Source organism: Arachis hypogaea, chromosome 6, assembly GCF_003086295.3.
Source record: "Arachis hypogaea cultivar Tifrunner chromosome 6, arahy.Tifrunner.gnm2.J5K5, whole genome shotgun sequence".
Taxonomy (NCBI): domain Eukaryota; kingdom Viridiplantae; phylum Streptophyta; class Magnoliopsida; order Fabales; family Fabaceae; genus Arachis; species Arachis hypogaea.
The window spans coordinates 43,430,516-43,453,495 of NC_092041.1; the positions used below are offsets into that span (position 1 = coordinate 43,430,516).

The 22,980-nt window shown below is 33.3% G+C and overlaps 2 protein-coding genes across 8 annotated transcripts; one reads left to right on the forward strand and one right to left on the reverse strand.

Annotated features, from left to right (window-relative positions):
• Positions 1 to 495: 495 nt before the first annotated feature.
• LOC112696569 (thioredoxin-like 3-3) lies at positions 496 to 6,030 on the forward strand. 7 transcript variants are annotated; one of them, XM_025749386.3, is made up of 7 exons: positions 496 to 1,108; positions 1,229 to 1,330; positions 1,459 to 1,655; positions 4,422 to 4,492; positions 5,133 to 5,307; positions 5,398 to 5,423; positions 5,640 to 6,030. In XM_025749386.3, the coding sequence occupies exons 5-7, from the start codon at positions 5,167 to 5,169 to the stop codon at positions 5,857 to 5,859; spliced, it is 387 nt and encodes a 128-aa protein (XP_025605171.1). In that variant the 5' UTR covers positions 496 to 1,108; positions 1,229 to 1,330; positions 1,459 to 1,655; positions 4,422 to 4,492; positions 5,133 to 5,166; the 3' UTR covers positions 5,860 to 6,030. The 7 variants fall into 7 exon arrangements, with proteins under 7 accessions (XP_025605171.1, XP_072053073.1, XP_072053074.1 ...); XM_072196972.1 differs by having other exon boundaries at positions 499 to 1,108; positions 1,179 to 1,330; XM_072196973.1 differs by having other exon boundaries at positions 499 to 1,108; positions 1,179 to 1,330; positions 4,453 to 4,492.
• On the reverse strand, positions 6,017 to 8,878 carry LOC112696568 (S-adenosylmethionine synthase 3). The gene is made up of 2 exons (XM_025749380.2): positions 8,673 to 8,878; positions 6,017 to 7,554 (listed from the first exon to the last, which is right to left on the reverse strand). Exon 2 carries the CDS (start codon positions 7,550 to 7,552, stop codon positions 6,380 to 6,382), a length of 1,173 nt encoding a protein of 390 aa, XP_025605165.1. The 5' UTR covers positions 7,553 to 7,554; positions 8,673 to 8,878; the 3' UTR covers positions 6,017 to 6,379.
• Between the last annotated feature and the right edge of the window lie 14,102 nt (positions 8,879 to 22,980).

Here is a 22,980-nt window from a genome sequence, read left to right on the forward strand (position 1 = left end):
TTTGTATAATTTTAATAATTGAAAAATAAAAAAGAATTGTATAATTTAATTTAAATAAATTCTATTTTAAATGAATTATGTTATTAATTTAAATTTCTAAGAATTATTTTATTAGAAATGATTAGATTGATATTTATAAATACTTTAAGTTTAAGTCAATTAATATTTATGTACAATTTTTATTATAATTAATTATTTTATAAATTAAAATTAAAGTTTCAGAAATAGAAAAATAATAAAGATTTGTATGATGCAATCTAGAAAATTGATATTTGAATTTAAATTGTACTTTACAAAATATAATTAACTTGTTCATTTTAAAAGGTAAATTAGAAATAATTGATTGAACTTAACAATATATTGATAAATAATATTCCAAAATATTTTTAAGAGAGTATATTTAATTTTAAAATTATTCTACCTTCCAATTTTATCAAAATATCTATTCATATCTATCCATATTCTTTTATAAAATCCTAATTTCTAACCCTAAATCCCAAAATCCCCAAATTCATTCGGAAACACTAATTTCCCCAATTCACAAACCCTAACCCCTTACCCCCTTTCTCCCAAAACGCAGACACACACACACACAGAGGAGAGGAGAGCGTTTGAGGGAGCTGAGAGGAAGAGAGGGGACTACACCACATCGTCGTCCAGCCACCGTCCATCTCGCCATCACCGGCGTCTCACTGCTGTCGCTGTGGAGCCCGAACACCTTCGAGTTTCCTGCTGCCACCTTGGAGCCGTCGTCATCAAGAGCGTCAGGAGAAAGAGAGAGGGACGAACTCGCGACGGAGAGGGAGGAAGTTGCGCCGCGCAGCCGTGGAGCCCGTCACACGTGTCACCACCGTCGGAAGTAGAACCACGAAGAGGAGAGGAAGAACGACGTTGGGAGGAAACTGTGAGCTGCAAGCCGCTGACCGAGAAGAAGCTCTGCCTTTGTCACCGTGTTGGAGTCGTCGCTGCCAACGCCGCGCACCGCCGTTAGCGCTGCCGTTGAAGGGAGCTCGCCGTCACAGTTCAATCATCATTGAGCTTGAAGGGAGGCGCCACTGAAATACCCGACGGCAGCTTCCCCTGCGTTCCCAATTCCATTCTTGAAACTGTAACACTCTTGCTCGTGCTCTGCTTCCTGATTTTATTTCTCTACTATATTTTCATTCTGAATACAATAGTGTATGTTCCTGTTTTGTATTGTTGTCTCCATCGTCAATCTGGATCCTAGTCGACCCCGTCGTTCATGCCCCTTCGCTGCACCTGTTTCTCTACTGCTATTATTTGGAGTACCGGCGTTGATGCTATTATGAATCTGTTAGAGTTGCTATTGGTGAGTCTGATGCTACTTTAATTCTGGATTGATCTTTTCCTTGATCATTGTCTAATAACACATTTTATTGACACTGCTATACTTGTTTTGAGTTGATTCTGGTATGTGCCCTGTCTTGAAATTCCCAGGGCTGCGATTTCTCTTAATTTCCACCCAATTTGAATCCTTTGCTTGGTTACAACCCCGATCACTGCTGTGATGATTAACAATGCTGCTATTCTGGTTACTGCCTCTGCCGTTCCAGTTGCGTGAGAGTCACTGCTGTTGCCATGAAACTAAAAGGGAAGGGAGTTGTTACGTTAAAGTATGCGATTGCGACATCGAGGTAGGGGGTTTAAAACGATTTCAATTTAAGAATGCCTACAAGGTTTATTGAGTAACTGCAAATAGATTTAATACCTGTGAGTAATTGATTGATTATGTGAATATTGAATTGTGGCTGAAATTGTGATTGGAACGGTTGAGATTGTGATTTGGAATTGTTGATTAGTGATATTGATTGATTATGTGGATTGGGAATTGTTTGATGACCAATTGTTGTGAATTTTTTAATTTTAATGGGTTATATTGGATTTGTTGCCGTTGAGCTGTTATTTGGTATATTGTAAAGTTAATGAACTTGGTTGGTGGTTGATTTGGAATTGGTGTTGAGGGGTATTGAGGGGTTGGATTTTGAATACTAAATGGTTTACTGAAAATTAGGTTCTCTTGAAATAAAACGGCAACTTTGAAAGTGATTTAGTAACTCTATAGTGACTGAAATTATAAGAATTGAAATGTTAAGTAAATTATATTAAGTGTAATTGTGAAAATTCAATTTTTAAGGTTTCATATCAACTAGAGAATTTAGTTATGATTTTTCAAAGTTGAACTCTAAAATCTGATTTTCTGCACAATTTTAAACGAAATCAGAAAACTTTGAAAAGCTATAACTACTTACGTAATGATCGGAATTGCATGAGACCAAGCCTGGGTTAAACTTGGGGATACAAGGAACTAAACTGGTAAATTTGAGACTTTTTCATTAAGTTTATGATTTATGGTGAATTTTTGAATTGGGGATGTCAAATCTGGTTTTTCTGCAGAACATTTAACACAGCACCAACTTGATTCCTTTATTAGAAATTCTGCATTTTGAATTTTGAAATGGAACCAATTTTAAATGAAACTTTGGTCTTATTAATTTAATTTCATAAAAATTTAGAATTGTTAGAGTTGTGGTTTTAAAGATTTGGATTTTCAAAGAAAGATGTATTATGCAGTAAAAGTCAAGCTTTGTTTTTCTAAGTCAGTAACTTTGAGGTTTTATAATTTTTAAATCTGGAATGATATTGAGATGCAACCAATTGGAAATGAAAATTAAGTATGTTTAGCATATGTGACGTAAATTTCAGGGCTATCCATGTTTTAATGAGTAAGTTATGGGATTTGGAAGAAGATAAGTTCATTAAGTTTTAAAACAGAATTCTGCAGAAAATTAGTCAACTTCTAGATTATATAACTTCTTCATCAAAAATGATATTGACCTGAAACCAATTGGAAAAGAAACTTGGATGAGTGAAGTTGAACTGTATTAATTTTCAAAGTCATTGGATTTAACTTGAATTTTATATTGAATTTTGAATGTCACATGCTGCTGCTGTTTTTCTGGTTTTACGCACTATAGAGCAGTCTCGGTTTTTCCTTTATTCCTAAGGCTAGAGAAACCAGAAAATTATGATCTTTAGTTTGTTAGAAAGCTTATTTCAAGACGAACGCCTGGACATAAAGTTTGCGCAATTCCGAGTTCATTTGCTATATTAAAAACAGAAAAGAAGATAGGGTGTTGAGAATGCTTGAGTGAGAGTTATGAGTTCATAAAATTAAAGATGAACCTTAGCGTTATATGGCTGATTCAATGTTGGAATTTGCTTGTTTCTGAATTGAATTGATATTGGAAAGGTTGAAAAGAGTTTGGTAAATTGTTTGGTTGGGACCCGTAAGGGTGGCTAAGTCCTATTTTTAAAAGGGGATTATGTCCGAATTTTTATAAAAGTATAAGGACTTGATCAGAATCAATATTTAAGGTTTATTTAATGATAATAACTTCAATGATTCTTTTAAGAAAAGATTATTTGGCATATGAGATTGTTGGCAAGGGCGTGGGTCTTGTCCCGCTTGCGTGTTTGCAATTATGAAAGAAAAAGGAAAGAGTAATGTACTTATTGTATGATTATCTGTTGCTTGAAGCAACCCAAGAGATGTTTGTTTGTTGCTTGAAGCAACCCAAGAGATGTCTGTTTGTTGCTTGAGGCAACCCAAGAGATATTATTTATTTATTTGTTGCTTAATGCAACCCAAGAGATATTGTGTATTTATCTGTTGCCCTGAGGCAACCCAAGAGTAATTTTCCGTTCCCAAGAGTATATTTCCTGCGAGTAGAAAGCAGAGGCTGTCTCAATAGAGCTGCTAATAATTATATGCGCATTTATTTGAACGGAGAATCGTATCCGGGAAATCGTGAACTCGTGACCGGATAAATGTCGGGAATGCAGGTGCTAACCGACACATGAGCTCATGGTCTGCACTAGGACTAGACATTCATCATATGCATCTATGTGACATTGTTTGGGTGTGTATATTATAATTGGGTTGCCTAAGTGAATAATTCTGTTTAACTGCTAATTGCTATACTTGATGTAATTGCTCTTGATTGTGTTTGAACCTCATTACTTGTGGTTGTAACTGATTGACTGGATTGTGGTGAATTGGATGTTGATTGAATTGCTTAGGCTTGAGGCCGTGATTGGTTTGTGTTTGAGGTTTAGTAAAGTATGAAAGATTAAGCTGGTTCAGCATAGACTTAATGAACCTATGCTTGGAACAAATTAGTCATTCATACAGTCTAGGAAACTTTTAAGAGTTTTATAAAGAAAATATGGGTTTAGGATTTTGAATAATTAACTAATGCTTTTAAAGAAGGTTAATTTTCTTTTAGATGTATCTGAATGAAATTAACTATTTGCGCTTTATTCTTTACTTTCACGGCATTCTCTACCTCTACTGAGAACATGTGGTTTGGTTCTCACCCCCAAATTTTCCACCCTTTCAGTGACACAGGTTTGAATTTTCCACCCTTTCAGTGACAGGTTTAAAGACGCAATTTGAAGCTGCGAGCGATTAGTAGGTTTTCTTTATGGTTTTAATTGCTTTCATAGAGTCTCCTCGCTCTTTTCCTTTGAAGTTTTATTTTATTAGAGGGATAGGTGTTGTATTTGGGTTTATATGACTTCTTATGTATAAGAGTTACTATTAATAATACTTATATGATTGTTATTATTATGTGCAATGCTCATCTTTGATACATGTCTTGAATGAATAAAAAAAAAAAGAACAAATTTTCTGGAATTTTCTTAAAACTAAAACGCGAACTCGATACAAAGGCTTGATAATTAAGTAGTTAATATTAGAAAAGGTCACGTAACGTTCTTTCTAGTAGAAATACCCTGACTTAAGCAAGGTATTTTGCTGGAAGGGATGTTACAGCGGACATTGACCCGCCGGTCAAAGATGTCCGGTTCGAACCGAGTCGACCGGTTTTAGGCGAGTTAAACCGGTTTTCTGCGGGCCAATTGCAGAAACGGTTAGAAGAGATACTCGGACCGGTTTAAGGTCCGGTTCAGCGGTTTTCCGGTTGAACCGGCCAGTCCGGTCCGGGTTTGATAACTATGGGTTTGATTATTGGTTCGGTTTTAACAACTAGGTTTGATATCACTCATACTTTCTTGGAATTCTGTTACTGAATTGATTTATACATCCCTAGGATTGGATTGGGATTGATTACCGGTAGGCATAGAATGGAGAAGGGCTTAAGTAGCATCACCACCAGCAGTAGCAAGGAAGGGTTACCTCTCACCCCTCATTCCAACTTCAAAACTGCTTCCACCGACGATGACCTCGCTCACATCCTCTTCAACATCAAATCCTCCAAAACTTCCGTAACCACCCCTTTCCATTTCCCAACAATCTTTTCCCTTCATCTTTCTGCAATTTCTAATATGACATATGTTTGATTATTTTTTTTGCAGGCTGTTATCAATTATGGCGCCTCTTGGTATGTTTATCTCCTCTCTGAATATGTTTGATTTATATTACTATACAAGTTATTAAGAATCGATATAATAATGGAAACTGATGTTAAGTGAACACAAAAGCAGGTAGCATCTTTTACCATTTAGGCTTACTTGATTGTTGTAACTTGTAAGGTGGTTGTGTGAAATTGAAATATAGAACAGGAGATTATGAATGATCTAGTTTCCTGGTTTTTCAGGTGCCGCGTGTGCAGTGAAATCCTCCCTGCATTCCATAGATTGAGCAATAATTTTCCAAAGCTCTCCTTCGTCTATGCAGATATTGATGAATGCCCAGAAACAACTCAACACATTCGATACACCCCTACTTTTCAATTTTTTCGAGATGGTGAAAAGGTAGATGAAATGTATGGTGCTGGAGAAGAGAGGCTGCGTGATCGCGTCTGGTTGCACTCTTGAGTACACTATACAATGTCATTTTTATTGTCAGAGTTAGGTGACATGCTTGCAATTTTCCAGTAGATGTAACATTGTGAATCATGAACAATTCAGTGAATATTCAGGCAAACCCAGTATCGAATGTTTCCATTTGAAACTACAACCATATAAACCGTCCTTTTATGAGTTAAACAGCTTGATAAATTGATAAAAAAAAAATATATCACGTAGATAGCATTTTAAGTTTACACCAACTACACGAGATTGGCTGCAAAACAATCAACAGCAGAAATGGGAAAAGAATCGGTAACGATTTAAGAAATTTGAAGTGGTAAAACCGAAAAAAAAGAGGCAGCTAATGCTGCAAACTCCTATTTTACTAATGTATCCGACTAAGAAGCATATCTAACCCTCGTTCCTCATCAAACTGTGAAACGTAATCTTCAATAAGAGGTACGCATTGAAGCTCCTTTTATTTTCTTGTTTACCCAAAGTCTGAAAGATGGCTGCGATGATAACCACCTGTAATCTGGCTATCTCATCAAGCCTTGGGCTTGAGCATCTTCACCGTCTCCCAAGTGAAATCAGGATCGTCACGTCCGAAATGTCCGTAAGCAGCAGTCTTCTGGTACCTGAAGTTGCCTCCTCTCATGAGGTCAAGATTGATGGCAATCATTCCTGGCCTGAAGTCAAAATTTTCCTTAATCAGAGCTAATATGTCCTTGTCTGGAATCTTTCCTGTTTTGTAGGTGTCTACAAAAACAGAGAGTGGCTCTGGGACTCCAATTGCATAAGAAACCTGCACAAGACAGCGTCGAGCAAGCCCTGAAGCTACCACACTTTTCGCTGCTTGCCTAACAATGTATGCACCACTCCTATCGACCTTGGTTGGGTCCTTGCCGGAGAAGGCACCTCCACCATGAGCACCCCAACCACCATAGGTGTCAATGATGATCTTACGGCCAGTTAGCCCTGCATCTCCATGGGGTCCACCAATCACAAAACGACCAGAAGGGTTGAGGTGGAAGATAGTCTTGTCATCAAGGTATTTAGCTGGGATGACAGGTTTTATTACATGCTCCTTCAAATCGCTGGCTATCTTGTCATTGGTGACAGTTTCATCATGTTGTGTTGAGATGAGGACAGTGTGCACACGAATCGGGATCATGGCTCCATTATCATTCTTGTACTCAACAGTAACCTGAGTTTTTCCATCAGGTCTCACCCATGGGCATGTTTTGTTCTTTCTAACTTCAGTGAGCTTGGCACCAAGTTTAGTAGCAAGGACATGAGTAAGTGGCATTAGCTCAGGTGTTTCATCTGTGGCATAGCCAAACATGTGTCCCTGGTCACCAGCACCAATTTCCTCAGGCTTTTTAGTCATGTGACCATGAACTCCTTGGGCAATATCAGGGCTCTGTTGCTCAATGTTGACCAGAACTTTGCAGTTGTCAGCATCAAGACCGACATCAGCTGAAACGAACCCAATGCCTCTGCAAGTGTCTCGAACTATTTTCTCATAGTTCACATTTGCCTTGGTTGTGATCTCACCAAAGACCATAACCATGTTGGTTTTTGTACAGGTCTCACAGGCAACCTTGCTCTCCGGGTCTTGCTCCAAACAAGCATCAAGGATGGCATCCGAAACCTGGTCACAGATCTTGTCAGGGTGACCTTCATTTACAGATTCGGAGGTGAAGAGAAAGGTCTCCATATCTGACATTAAATAAGGAAAAAGGGTGTCAGGTGAGAAAAGATATGTTGAAATGTGTTTAATGAATAATATATAAAACAATAATCAAAGAGTAAACAATGTACATTCTAATGCATGAAATTAACAAATATCAAATTTCTGTAGCACCTTCAAATATGTTTTAATCAATTGATTAGTGCATAAGTTGTCAGCCATTATAGCTCCATGTAAAGCCATAATGATCGTAGATAACCTTTTGGCCAAATGTCTTTGCATATAATGAAGTTATGCAGTATAACAGTTCGTGAGTTAGTTAGGAGTTGCACTTGTACAGTTGATTTGTTGTTATATCTATCATACTTTATATACATCTCAGGTCAATGAAGATGAAATTAGATTTCATTATCACATTAAATCTGTGATGAAATCATTGAATCGTATGTAGATCTACGATGTGAAATGTTTACAACAGGAATCAAGCACTGCGTAATTTTAAGTAAAGTCGACACGTTGATTTATCGTTACTCTAATGATCTAGGAAAGGTAGCGATAGTTTTGGCTTCTACTAGCTTGCAAATATTTATTTTCAAAAGCTACTTCGTTTCATGCCTGATAAAATAGATCAAAAACCGTACAACCGATCTCTCAATTCTCTGAACTTTCACTAGAGAATTACAATTTCACTTTATTATTACTTCATGCAAGCATAATCACCAAGCAAATAAAAAAAATCACAAACACAAAAAAAAAAAGAAAGGACATATAGATCCAAATGAGCTGCAGAAATCGAGAGCCACAAATATTTTATACCAGATCTTGATAACGATAATGCGGAGCAGATCCAAATGGATTTGGATAAAGGCAATAATAACAAACGAATAATTCCGCACAAGTCCAAACAAGAAGAACCAGAAGAACAACACATTCAATTTTATGGTAAATCCTTAATAAGCAATTAAGCACTAGACCTAATCAAGACGAAAAAGAGCAAATTCTAAAGTAGGCATTGTGAAATTTGGATCGAAGATCTGAAAACACTAAAATGCAGTTATAGATTGATCATGAGTAGATGAATTCTGAAAGATAATGAGCAAGCGATGATCGAAATGCGAGAGAAACTAAGGAAAAAAGAGTTACGCACCTTTGTGCTGCTGCGTTGAGGCGTAAGTGAAACTAGGAACGTGAGGAATTCAAAGAGGAAGGGAAATGGAAGCGAGTGTAGCATTATATAGACAGACATTCTGAATATTCGCGGTAAGAAAATTTACACGAATGACTCGCTCTTTTTCTCCCCCGCTTTTTTTTTTTTTTTTTAGTTTTGATTAATTAATTAATCTCACTCTTTCCGGTTTGTTTGTGGTAGTAAAGTCGTTATATAATTAGTATTAATCTCACTCTTATGTCATATGTTTCACATTGCTCCTTCTTATTGTGAGAAATAACTAGTAGCTTCCTTTCCTCTGCTTTGTTTCTTGGACTTCCATTAAATTACAAATAATAGGCGAAGAAGTTTTCTTAAATAATAGAATTAATGTGATTCCTATTTTTGATAATGTCATTTTATATATAATTTTTTTATATTATGTGTTTGCATAAACTTATAAGAAAATAATGATATTATTAAAATAAGAATGACAATATTCATTTTTAAATAATAATGTAGCATTACTTTTGTGAGTACCACTGAAATTCCTAACTAATAAGTGAGTTTTTAATATTTATCATGAGTTTGTCCATAACAATCGATTTTTTTTAAAACAAATAATTTAAATATTTTATTTATGAATATAGATTATTTATAGCATATTTATTAATTTTTATTCTTTTACATATTTCATTTACAGTATAAACGAATTAAGATGGCTTATATCTCATTTAAACGAGATAAAATATTATTTTATTTTACTTTATCTCAATTGCAAATAAAATATGTATATTTATAAATATAAAATATAATTTTTTAAAATAATAAAAAATATTAATAATTTAATTTAGATCCATTTCAAAAATAAGAATTGATATTTTGTAACTATTAGATCGACTTTAATTAATTTATATGTCATTTATATTTTAAATTTTAAATTAATAAATTTATTTGATTGTACAGAATTTTTTTTTTAAAATAAAACGTTTCAAATAACAGAGAAGATATGCAATTTCAAGTAACAGAAAAGATGGACGGTTTCAAATAATAAAAAAAATAGGTGATTTTAAATTAAAATCAGCACATTATTTCTCTAAAAACCAACACATTTAAATTAATACTTAAAACGAATAAAAAAACATAAAAAATTAAAAATGTTGTCAAACAAAATTTGAACAATACATTATTTAAATTTTAAAATTTTAATATAACAATTTTAAAAATTTTTCATGTATGAGTACTAATTTAAATATATTAGTTTCTAGAATAATTTAATTTTTAATACGTGCACCAACTAAAATTTTTATATAATTTTTATTTTTTTAGTACTAATTTAAATGTGTTAATTTTTAGGAAAATAATGTACTAGTTTTAAATTGGCAGTTTCAAATTTCGTAATACTTTTAGTTGTCCACTAATCTGTGAGTTAAAATTGCCTATCTCCCCTATCATTTTGAAATAGAGGTGGCGACGGGGCGGGTTTTTGCTCTACTCGATCCCGTCCTGTCGTATAACAATCCACATAGAACCCATCTCGCTTCTACCCGCGGGTAGTAAAACGTTGAACACTAATCCGCCCCGCCCTATCCGCCCTTATAATTATTAAAATTCAATAAATAAAATTAAATTTCAAAATTTATATAATTATCATCACATACATAACATAAATTAGAGTAAAAATTTAAATATGATACAATATTATTAATCATTTACTAATTATTTTACATATATTATACATATTATATATTAAAATTATATATATTGTATATATAGCGGGGCGGGTATTACCTAAACCCGACCCCGCCCCGCCCCTCCCAACAACCTGTCCCGCTAAAAACCTGTCCCGGTGCGGGACGGGTAATTACCCGCCCCGAACGGGTAGAGGCGGGTGGATACCCGCGAGTTCGGGTGGTATTACCATCTCTATTTTGAAACCGGTCATCTTTCTTATTATTTAAAACCGTTCATTTTTTCTATTATTTGAAATGTTCTGTTGAAGAGTTCGTACAAACAAACGAAGTTATTAATTTAAAATTTAAAATATAGATCACATATAAATTAATTAAAGTCGATCTAAATAATTACAAAGTACATCGATTCTTATTTTTTATTATTTTCAAAAATTATATTTTTATATTTACAAATACATATATATCATTTATAGTGTAAACAAAATAATTATAAATTTATCTCGTTTGCACGGTAAAAAAAATATGTGTATTTTTTTCAAATTTTATATATTTTGTTTTGCAAACGAAATCAAACCAAATAAAATCGTGTCTTATTTCATTTACAATGTAAACCAAATATAAGTAATTTTAATTCGTTTACGCTATAAATAAAATATATAAAAAATAGAAATTGATAAATATTCTATGAATAAAATATTTAATTTATTTATTTTAAAAAAATCTCATAAAAATACACAAAACATTTTAATAAATAGTATTATTCTATTTATATTACTGATTCAATTTATATATCAATAAAATTTTATATTTATTGTCAATTATTAATTATCTTATTAAAAATTTTCTCTACATTGCTTATATATAAAGATACCAATGCCCTTTATCTAATTAATGTAAAAAGATTAAAAATAATCTATTTTAGTTAATGAAACACGTAATAATTTATCAATTATATACACCATAAGAATACTTATACCCTATAACTTTATAGAATGCCGTGATATTTTTTTTAATTGAACCACCAACATATATGAAAAGTGTTTCAATAGTTGCAAGTAGTAGCACGTATATGATAGATTGCTTGTGTAGTTGTGTGTGAACAAAAGAAAAGAAAACAAGCCTCTCTTTGCATGACAAAGTGTAAAAATCAGAATTAAATTTTAGATAGAAAGAAAGTTTGGAGCAGCAGATTTTGTGATTAGTAATTAGTTATTATTAATATTTTTAATAATGTGAAATTATATCTAATAATATAAAATTATTTATTTTTTTTTTTAGATTAAGTGTTGACCAAATTTTAATAAAAATAATGGCCTCTAGACTTTTTTTTAGATAGTATTTAACAATTATAAAAATAAATGCCATTTTTCAGTCTTATATTATTACAGCAAAATTTTTCACTCTTCATCAGTCCTATCCCAAAGGGTGAGATGAGCCCTAATAATGACTTCCTATTGTTACTTGACAAGTAGCTTTATCATATCCACACTGTGGCCACTAAATTGACAAAATGAAATGTTGATTTAGTCTTTTGGTGTCTGAGAAATTGAGCGATGAGTTTTTAAAAATATCACTATTTAAACTTTTTTATGTTTATACTTTTGAATTGCATAATTTAAAGGTTAAAAATATGCTTTAGTGAATCAGTATATTTCTGTTTATTAACTAGAATCTCGATTTAATTCTAAAGACAGAAGCAAATAAATAATGCTAAAGACCAATCACAAAATCGGTTCTCCAAATCTTAGTCTCAAAGAATCCTGGGATAAGAAATTGCATTAGATTGTTAAAAAGAATTTAGATGATATAATGTGTAACCTTTACACATGTATTAACATAAGACAAATTTCATCATTGTTTTTCACAAAATTTTGGTAGGCTGTGAAGGTGATATAATTTGTCCAATGCACGTGGGTTTAAGATTCATTAAGTCCTAAATTTACATAAAAAGGGATTAAGTCTGACCAAAGTCCCAATTATGAAAGCATTTTAGCCATTATTTAAATTGATGGATTCAATGTTTTTTTTTGTCTTGGATTCGATGCTTGAATAATATCATGGTATGGTCACAAACAGATCCAGTGATGTCAGGAATGACTTTCCAGCCCAAACAAAGTGAAAAAAAGTCCAATTCAATTATATATTTTTTAGTACTATGAGGATTTGTTGTTGAATTTGACAATATAAAAATTGCTAATAAATGATTTAAAGTAGGAATAAATTATAGAAATAATTTTTAAAATTGTCTTATAATTTTAAAATTGATAATAATACATAAAAATTATGTTTGATTTATTTTTATTAAAAGTTGTTCTTATAAAATTATTATTAAATTAGTCTTATATTTTTAAAAAAATTAACCGTCAAAGATATATTAAAAGCACGTAAATAGTCTTAAATAAAATCATTAGAAAATAAGGAGCACACCGAATAGACAAGAGTCGGGAAATAAAATTTGAGGTAAGTAACTTTGATAACTCTGATAGAAAGTTTTTTATTAAAATATAAAAACAATGCGGAATACAAATCTTTGATTATAATAACTACATAAATCTATAGTAGTGTGTTTAATAAATTGGAGATTAACATTGCTAAGGAATACTATTATTGTGAATTTCTATCCCAAGTTAGTCTCATACCTTTAATAAATTAAGGATTCTTTCCATCAAAGAAATAATAATACAACACCTGGACTAATAAAATGCTAACTAGAGGTATTGGAAGAAATAGGCAGTTTACAAGAAATAATAGAATAGTTTTTATGAAAATCGAGATTTACGTAAAATAGAAAAAGTAAATTAAGAACGTAAAACATAAAATCTTAACAAGATTTAAATCGTAAAATCGTTAGACTTAGTATGAATTTTATAAAATTGATAAACTCATTTAAAATCATAATATCAAAAGATTTTAAGAGTTAAATCGAAATTCTAACTATTATGCCTGGTTGGATGGGGATAATTTTCAAGTATTATAATGTATATAAATTGAAACATTTTGCTATAAATCAAATTTTTTAATTTTTTTAAAAACACATAATTTTCATATTAATTATGCTTTGGTTAGCTAAAATAAAGTTCAACAAATAAATAAAAACAAACATATAAAGCAAATAAATTGAGAAAAATACAGAGAAATTAGAGATTGAATGGAAGTTCTAGTTAGATTAAGAGATATATTTATATTAATAGGGACTGAATGTGTTTATAGTTGAAATAGATACCATATTATGGGCCACTGGTGACAAACATAAACAGCGAAGATAAGTACATAGAGTTTATTTTAGAATTTTATGAAGTTATGTGATTTTTAAGGTTGACAACAAAGGCTTTAAATAACATTAAAAAAAGGAAAACAAACAGAACTTGGAGGCTGGATAATGTTGTAAAGATGAGAACAAACGGCAAGAACCATGTGTGGTCCATGAGAACATAAACAGGTATACACAAATAGAATAGGTGGAGCAATACAACAAAACTCAGCTTCATTAGCCAGTTTGAAAAGGAAAAATATCATGGATGATTAGGAAATTGTAAAGGGATTCGTAGTCCATTGGTGTGAATACGGCACTGATCAGAAGACCTCTATAAAGCTGCGTTTATTTATAAGTACGGGACATTAAAATAGAACTATAGAGACACAAAATTGTGTTTGGTAAATGAGAATGGACAAAGATATTGTGTCCAAAAATACTAAATTAATATATTTTGTATCCATCATGGCACAAAAGACATACAGACAATAACAAAAGACACAATCTATTTTTTATTTTTTCTTTCATTATTTTTATTAATTTTTTATAATTATACTTTTTATTATTATATTTTTTTAAAAATTTTTTAATAAAAAAGTAAAATAAATTTAACTTTTATAATTTGTTCTCTCTCACATCTCAAACAACAAATGAAGCTTCACAGCAATTGTTCATGTTATTGTATAAGAGTGTAGTTTCAAAGTGTTGAAAATGAGATTGTGATATCTTGAATCTTAGTTATAAATAAAATAGAACTAATAGAAGCTTTTAACACTAAAGACAGTTATAGAAGGTCAATGCATGAGGACTACATTAAAAAAATACTTATTAGTGGTGATTCTAATTTAAGTTATTCAGTTGAATAATCTTTATTCTTCCTTTAAAACATTGTAACAAAAACTTCAAACAACAAAAGGAAGGTATCTGAGGTTTGTAGCAATAAGAGTAGTTTTGAAGATGCTAGATTTTTCAGCTTGGCAGATAATGTATTGACGGGGGAACTCTATAGCAGTTTAGCTTAAAACTCATCTGCAACCACAGTAAGTAATTTAATCAAGTAATTAACGTCTAAGTTTGGGTTTGAATGAAGATACAGCAGCTAAAGACTATTTTTAATCATATTCAAAATGTAAATTTAATCCAACTTTATATCTAGACAAAAAAAAATATCCACCTTTAGATCAAAGTTTGGACTTAGACAGCTCAATCCAAATCAAATCAAAACCATTCTTCTCACTCGGTTTTCTCACCAATTCCTCTCTACACTAACTAGTTCTTCTCCCTCTTCCTCCATGTATCTAGAATTGCTTCTATTTGCGCTGATCTTTTCTCCTATGTGCTCACTATCATTTTGCTTTTGGGTTTTTGGTTGCGCCACCCTCAGCTTCGTCGAAGTTATTAAATGCTCTTCGGATGGATTGTGTTTATGTGCATTGAAGTTCATCATTCTTTGTAATATCTGCTTAGTTTAATCAAGTAGTTAGAATTTCATCAAACATGTCATATATTTTTCTAAAATTTTGTGTTTCCTAGACTTGAGTATAATTAAAAGGGTCACAACTGCTAGCATGGCAGTTGCTCTATCGCCACACTTTTGGTGACCTATCACCACGTTTTTTTTTCATGCTTTTTAAAGCATGGTCATATGTGAGATATGGCCACACTTTTGAAGCGTAACAATAGAGATAGACATGGCCACGCTTTAAAAGCGTGGCTGTATCTCGCTATCGCCACGCGGCCACGCTTTTAAAGCGTGGCGTGGCGACAGCCTTATCAAATTAAAAGAAAATCCTTTTTCTGATTTTACCTTCATCGCTACACAATATAAATTTTCTGTCGTTTTTTATTACCAAACCTATAAATATAGTATGCAATTTTTATTACAAGGCAAATCAAACCTAATTAGTGACATATATAATTTTTGTTATAATTGTTTTATACATTAAAAAACTAATACTCAAATACAAAATAAATCTCAAATTCAAATTCTAAAACTAAACCATCCAAAAGCATACTTTGATAAAGAACAAATAAATCTCTAAAACAGATCAAAATTTGCACAATTTATAGTTAAAGGAGTTACAATTCAACACCCACCTAAATCTTAACTCCCACCTCACTCCAATTCAACACCATCAGCACAATGTTTGGTTGGTAACAAGCTCCATGTTGGAGAATAGCACTACAAAGCTCCATTCCCACAAGCATAATCTATTGCTTTCTGAAGTTGATCAATACACCATCTTTGCATAAATAGTACAACGATCTATGGAAGAAAATAAAAAAGAACAGTCAGCTCATATGTCAATTAAAGTATGCAATTCAAAAATAGCAAAATCAACAAGGAAACAAAAAACATGTTTAGAAATTTCCTTAGCTGGCGACTAAAATTCACTCTCTCAACTAGAATCTTTGATCATCATAGTAGAAATCCACCTCACAGGAACTTAAAGCAAGAAAAAACATGACTAGAAGATAATCAATTATAGAAACTCATGATGTCAGATAAAACATACATGGATCAGCAGCTATGTATAAATTTTGAAACTTCAAAAATAGAAAGACTTACTTCAATATTAAGGCACTGTTCTGGGGAATTGTGTACAGCCTAACATAGGCACTGTCTCTCGACTACAAAATAAGAGAAAACATTGAAACGATAGAGATGTACAAATAAGTTTGTAAAATGAAAGCAGGACTGGCAAGTATTTTCCATAAAATGAAATAGGAAAAAAAATATTTTCCATAAAACCCCGTATTACACCTAGCAACTTTTCATTTCCGTACATGTTCCCTCCAATCTTTTCAACGCACAAAAGCGGTTAACTATCATTTCCGTACATGTTTGCACTCACCTGCCACGTAAATTTTGTAATATAATTTATATATATTCGATTAGATATTATGATTTTTGCTAATAAAATCAATTAATTACTACTAGATCAAGTCCTTTTTGTCTTCTGATTAGTATTTTACATGAATATATATATTTTTATATGAATCAATTTAGCGGTTCTCACATATCATCTTTGCATAAATTTTGTTATAAGAATTATTTGAAACATGATTAAAGAATATCCTAATGGAAGTGCTTAATATTTCTTGGAACTTTCTATCAATAATCCACAAATTAACTATACAGATAAAAAAAATCATACTTGAACCATACCGCCAAGACCTTGCTTTTCGGCTTCTCAATGCTGTAAGCAGTAGGCCAAAGGACAGAACTAAAGCAAACATGCCATTTTCAAATCCATGAGGGTTGAAACTCAGCTGATGCTGGATTTGCTCTTTCAGGTACATTAAACTCATGTATGAGTCCTTATTAAGCCAAATTAAGCATCTTGGATCAATTGCCATCCAAATACATATTATTAGAGTTGGGATAAAGGATCAAGTTGTTGATTGATAGTTTTCTCATAACATCAAGCTTGGGATAAGTTAATTATTTCTTTCATCAGAAATTCAAATTTGCCATTAAATTTTAATTTGGTCTTACTTTAGGACAAAAGCGTGAATAGAACTACAAAATGATGGCTACTTAAAGTCTTAAAGTAACATTTCCCCTAAGAATCTAGGATCCCCACCATATATATTTAATTTTTTTTATCATAATAATAGTCCTGCCTAAAAATAAACACTCTCATTTAAGCCCACACTTTTCTATTAAAATTTCAACATACAACAAAGCAAAATGGAACTCTACACATTGATGAGCCCCATCAATAAATCAAAACCCTCTTTAACAATAACATAACAAGAATCCCCACAATTGAATAATAATAATAAAACTAGATAATTGAAGCAGCAATAGTTTCAAACATTTTGTTTAATTTTAGAAGCTAAGTAGAATTGAAGTATCTATGTCTGTGTTAAGAAAGAAAGAAAAGAGGTAGCAACTACCTGGATGGTGCAGCTAGTTCCTTTCTTCTATGGAAGTTTCTATGGCAGCCACAAGTGGCACAGGTAAGAGCCCCAGTGGTTCCCTCGGCAGCGCTGGCCATGAACTCTCTTCTTCTCACAAGCTTGGCAAATTTGTTTGCGTTGTAGAAATCCTGGAAATCAAATGCAGAAAAATATGAATATGATGTTTTGCAAAGAGATGTTTTGCTCAATTAACTACATCATTGACATCGTTGGTCATCAATTAACTAGTGCATAAGTCTTTTGTCAGCTTTTCAACAGAAGAAGCCTTAGGACGACCCACACAACTCCTCTTTTTGGAAGGCACCATAGCTTCCCAAACCACTGACTGAGCAGGACCTAAATAACCAAACCATTATATTAGAATGATGGTTTTTACAAAATACATATAGCAACCATCTTTGATATGCAGCACATTACATATTTTTTAAAATAACATGATATTACAAGGTTTTTAACTAAGTCAACTGAAGGCAAACAAGACAGAAAAATCATAGAGGTATCATGACATTTTACTATTATTCATAAATAAAAGTATTACCTAAGAATATTTTACAATAGTTAAAATATAAATGAACCTATCCATTTTTGGAACTTCTCATTATAATGTTGAAAGACATAACTAGAATTTCTTGGTGGATATATATGTATGGGGAATGCTATAATGGTGAAGGTTAATAATATCACCTTTAAGGTTTTCACTCTATAGGAATGAAAGTTAGGAAACCCTCTAAGAGAATTATAACCTTCACTGCTATAGGGTGAATGTTAGCAATCTTCACCCTTCACTCATGTATATAAGTTATTTATTGGATTAACTTGCTTGGTGAAAAACTTGAGGTAAATTAGAGGGAAGACTCACTTTGGTTTATCCAAATTCATTATCCGTTAGAAGCTATAAACTTAATATAACTCCAAAAAATGGCCAGTGCTTCCAAATTAGTTATGTAGACAGTGAAATCAACACAATATTGTCCAAAAATTAGAAAACAAATTTAAAATCAACAAAAATCAAGAATCAAGAGCAGAACAGAAACTGGCAGTGAAAAATAGATGCAGACAAAATACAAGAATAGAAATCAAGAACAGAATCGAGCAATGAAAAAATAGATGCAATGAAAAATCAAGAAACAAAAATCAAGAACAGAATCAACTCAAGTATAGAATATGAAAAAATAGAAGCATTAAAAAATCATAACAAAAAATCAAGAATCAAGAGTAGCAACCAAGAGAATACTAGAGAACTGCAAAAAATATGCCAACCAAGAATCAAGAACAAATTAAAAATTATAACAAAAATCAATAATTGAAATACTTAGGAACAAACCAGAAATAACTCAAGAACAGAATAGAAAAACAAATAGATGCAGTGAAAAATCAGACAAAAAAAAATCAAGAACCAACCTGAGTCAAAGGCTCCATTCTTGATGATGCAGACAAAGAGTGGCAGGGATTATGTCAAGGTACGATGATGGTGACACCTACGGCACCGATACCGGTGTGAGCGGTTGTACGTGCGGCGGGTCACCACCCGAACAAGCCTCTCGAAATGGAAATCATCATCATTCTCTCTCTTTCTCTCTCTCCCTCTCTCTCTCTCTCTCGCTCTTTCCGTAACACAAAAACCCTCACTGGGAAAAAGGGAAAACATTCGAAGCAAAACTCCTTTGAATCATAGAAGGAAGAGAGGAGAATGAGATTTTTGGAGAGATCAAAGAGTGAGAATGATGAAAAGAAGAAAAAAATTTGGAAATACAGAAGTTCAAAGTTGTGAAGTTTCCATGCACCTTGCGATGTCCGATCGCTAGCTCTATGTTGAAAGGACTGTAGTGTAGGAAGTGGAGGAAGACACAGTGGCTACCAGAAAGGGAGAGGCACTAGACGACGACGGCTGGACGGGGCTCAAAGATGGAGGGCGAAGGGGCTCGACACGATGGTGCAGGGGATGAAGATGCTACTACCTGCTGGCTCGATAGCCTAGTGAAAAATGGAAAAAGGTTAGGGGTTCGCAGCAAAGGAAGGGAATGGCGGCGAAGGGAGCATTGACGGAGGCATTGCGAGCGTCGGCGATGTTCTTTGTAGAGGGCTGTGGTTCTTGGCGGAGTGCTAGGGTTCTTCGATGTTCTTTGGAGTGCTGAAGAGAGGGTTAATCGTCAGTGTTTAGGGTGAGGGATAATGAAGAGAGGGTTAACCGCTGCCATTTGAACGAGTTAGGGTTTAGGTTCTTTGAAAGAGGGAGAAACGGGATAGGGCCAGTGCACCATGAAGATGGAGAAAGATGAAGTTTCGAAGAGAGAGGGTGTGCCAATTGTGTAAGTCAAGGTTATTTCGAAGGGACTTCATTGAAATGTTTTTTTTGCCTTTGGAACCTTTTGGCCACGCTTTTGAAGCGTGCCAAAAGACTTGTAGGAAACGGCTACGCTTTTAAAATGACACAATAATGAAACTCTGTCGCCACGCTTTAAAAGCGTGCCTGTTTTTCTCTATGGCTACGCTTTTTAAGCATAGAAAAAAAGCATGGCCAAATCTCTAATCAATTGCCACCCTCATAAAAGCGTGGCCATTAACCGTTTTTGCCACGCTTTTGAAGCGTAGCAAAAAAAGGTGGCCAAATCTCTCTTCAATTGCCACCCTCATAAAAGTGTGGCTATTGACCACTTTTGGCCATGCTTTTAAAGCGTGGCTAAAAAAAGCGTGGCCATAGGCCTTTTTCTTGTAGTGACCTGACCTTTTTGAGGATCAACACTAAAGGAATCCTTACACTCTCTAACATTTAGAGCTGGATCTCATTAGAGATTTTTGAATCCCTATAGATGACCAATGTATAGTCAATAAGTTTACGTACATGAGATTTTTAAACAAAATAACTAATAGTCTATACCAACTATTTGAGTTAACTTGTAATACCTCTTTTATTAATAACATGTGGCAATGAATTCACAACTCTTTCGTCCAAATGTGGACTTGATGACATGTCATCATGTCATATTTTTCTATGTTTTTTCATACAAGAAATTGATGATTAGTGTTTAAATATTGCATTCTTTTGTGCTTAAATGGCATATTTCTTTGATCTTTTGATTTTATAAATTTTGTAGGAAATAAGAAGAAAAAGAAGCAAAAAAAAAAAAAAACACAAAATAAGCTAAAAAGAAGAAAAGAGGAATTTCGGGCACGCTTTGAAGATTGAGCACGCTTTGGAATCTTAGGCCACGCTTTTAAAAGCGTGGCCCATGACCATGAAACCGTGGCACGCATATGCATTAATGCCTTATGCATAAATTTATCATTAATAACTAAGGCATGCATGCATTCAATTATTAATGCTTTATGCATGCATGAATTAATAACTAAAGCATGCATATGATTATTAATGCCGTATGCATACATGATTTAATAACTAGTGCATGGATTTAATTAGAATGAATTAAATGAATGAGCTTTACGACATTACTAATCAAGCATGCATGTAATACATTATTAAAGCCAATGAATTAATGAATGCTTTAACGTTAATGCATTAGCATTATTCATTAAAGCCATACATTTCTAATGCAATTGGCTTTATTAATTAAAATACAATTAATGCATGCACGAAGCACTAAATCATTAATGTCAAGTGAATGAATGCAATGAATAAATATGGCATTACTAAAGAGACCAATGAAAGAATGCATGTAACGTTAAAATGAAGCAACGTAGCGCTCATCAAAGGCAAGGAAGAGCGCTCATAAAAGAGAACGCTAGCGTTCAATAGGCAATGAGCGTTGAAATTATCCATGAACCATGCAAAGGCAAGCGTTCGTTAAAGTGAACGCTACGCTCATTTAATTGAGCGTTTTCGGGCTTCCAATGCAAGAAAAACAAAGCGTAGCACTCACAAAGGGGAGCAACCAAGGTTCGAAGAGGAGACCAAGGCATCAAAAGAGCGCTACGTTCAAAGATCCAAACTGAGCGCTACCCCAAGAGGAAATTGGCACAAAGGGGCTAACCAAGGCTCGAAGGGGGAAACAAGGCAGCATGTGTAGCGCTACGTTCACAATTCTAACTGAGCGCTACACCAAGGAGCCTGGGCAAGAGCACACAAGGCAAGTGAGCGCAACGCTCACTAATCCAACGGAGCGCTCCACTGGAGCCTCACTAAACACACCCTGACCCACCTGATCCAAATTCATCCAAAGGCCAAATCCAAATCAATTCACTATTCTTCAAGTCCAAAGCAAACAAAATTTTTGGACATCACTCAAAGGCACAAGACACAGAGAAGCTAGATTAAGAATTTTATTTTGTAATTTGTTTTTAATTTCAACTTTATTTTTATTTTTGTAAAAATCCTATAAAAAGCATCTTTTCCATTTGAGAAAGAAGGTTAGCTCAGCCAGAGAGCATTAAGAGTAGGAATAGAAGTAGATTAGAAAGTTCTCTTTGAAACACTTTAATTTTTCTGCATCTTTACAATTCAGTGTTGCAATTCACTTTAGCTTATGCAATTTCAGTTTCTGATAATCTTCTTTTGCAAGTTTTCCTTTCTGAAATTTTACATGAGTTTGCTGTGAGCTTGATTTACATTTCTAAGCAATTTAAATTTTCCTGCACCTCAATTCCCTTTTCTGTTGATGCAATTTACTTTCCTTGTCATTTAAGATTCTGTCACTTGTTCCAAACTTTGATTTACTGCCTCTTTAATTTTCAGCACCCAATCCCCTTTACATTTACTGCAATTTACATTTCTTGTCATCTAAGCTTCTGCAATTTACATTCTGCGATCTAAATTTCCTACAATTTACATTCTATTGCTTCAATTTTATTCAATTCACCAATGTTAGCTTGACTAAACTAATCACTCACTAAAGTTGCTTGATCCATCAATCCCTGTGGGATCGACCTCACTCTTGTAAGTTATTACTACTTGATGCGACCCGGTACACTTGCCGGTGAGTTTTGTGTGGAATCGTTTTTCCACTCATCAAGTTTTTGGCGCTGTTGCCGGGGATTGATTAGATTGACAATGATTAAGTGGGTGAGAAGTCTTGATTAAGCATTTTTTTGTTTTTGCTTTCTGTTTTAAGCTGATAGCAAGGTGTTTGAGTTATTGCCTCACTAAGAAATTCGTCTTTGTGACATGAATTTCAATTTTAGTTTGCGTTCTGTTTTACAAAATTCAAATGGAGTTCAACTAATCTTGTGATCAAACAAATTTTCTGGGATATCACCCACCATCACCAATTGACTGTTCTAATGGTGGTTAGGAATATCACCAAGAAGTTACAGATCCTGAGCACTCCAATCCATGGAGATTTGCTTCAGAGACACATGATGAGCAAGAGAATCATATGAGATATTTCTCTCCACCACAAAATGATGCAAGTCATTATTCTAATGGTGGCTGGGAGTATCACCAAAAAATGATAAATGATCAAGCAAATCACATGAGATA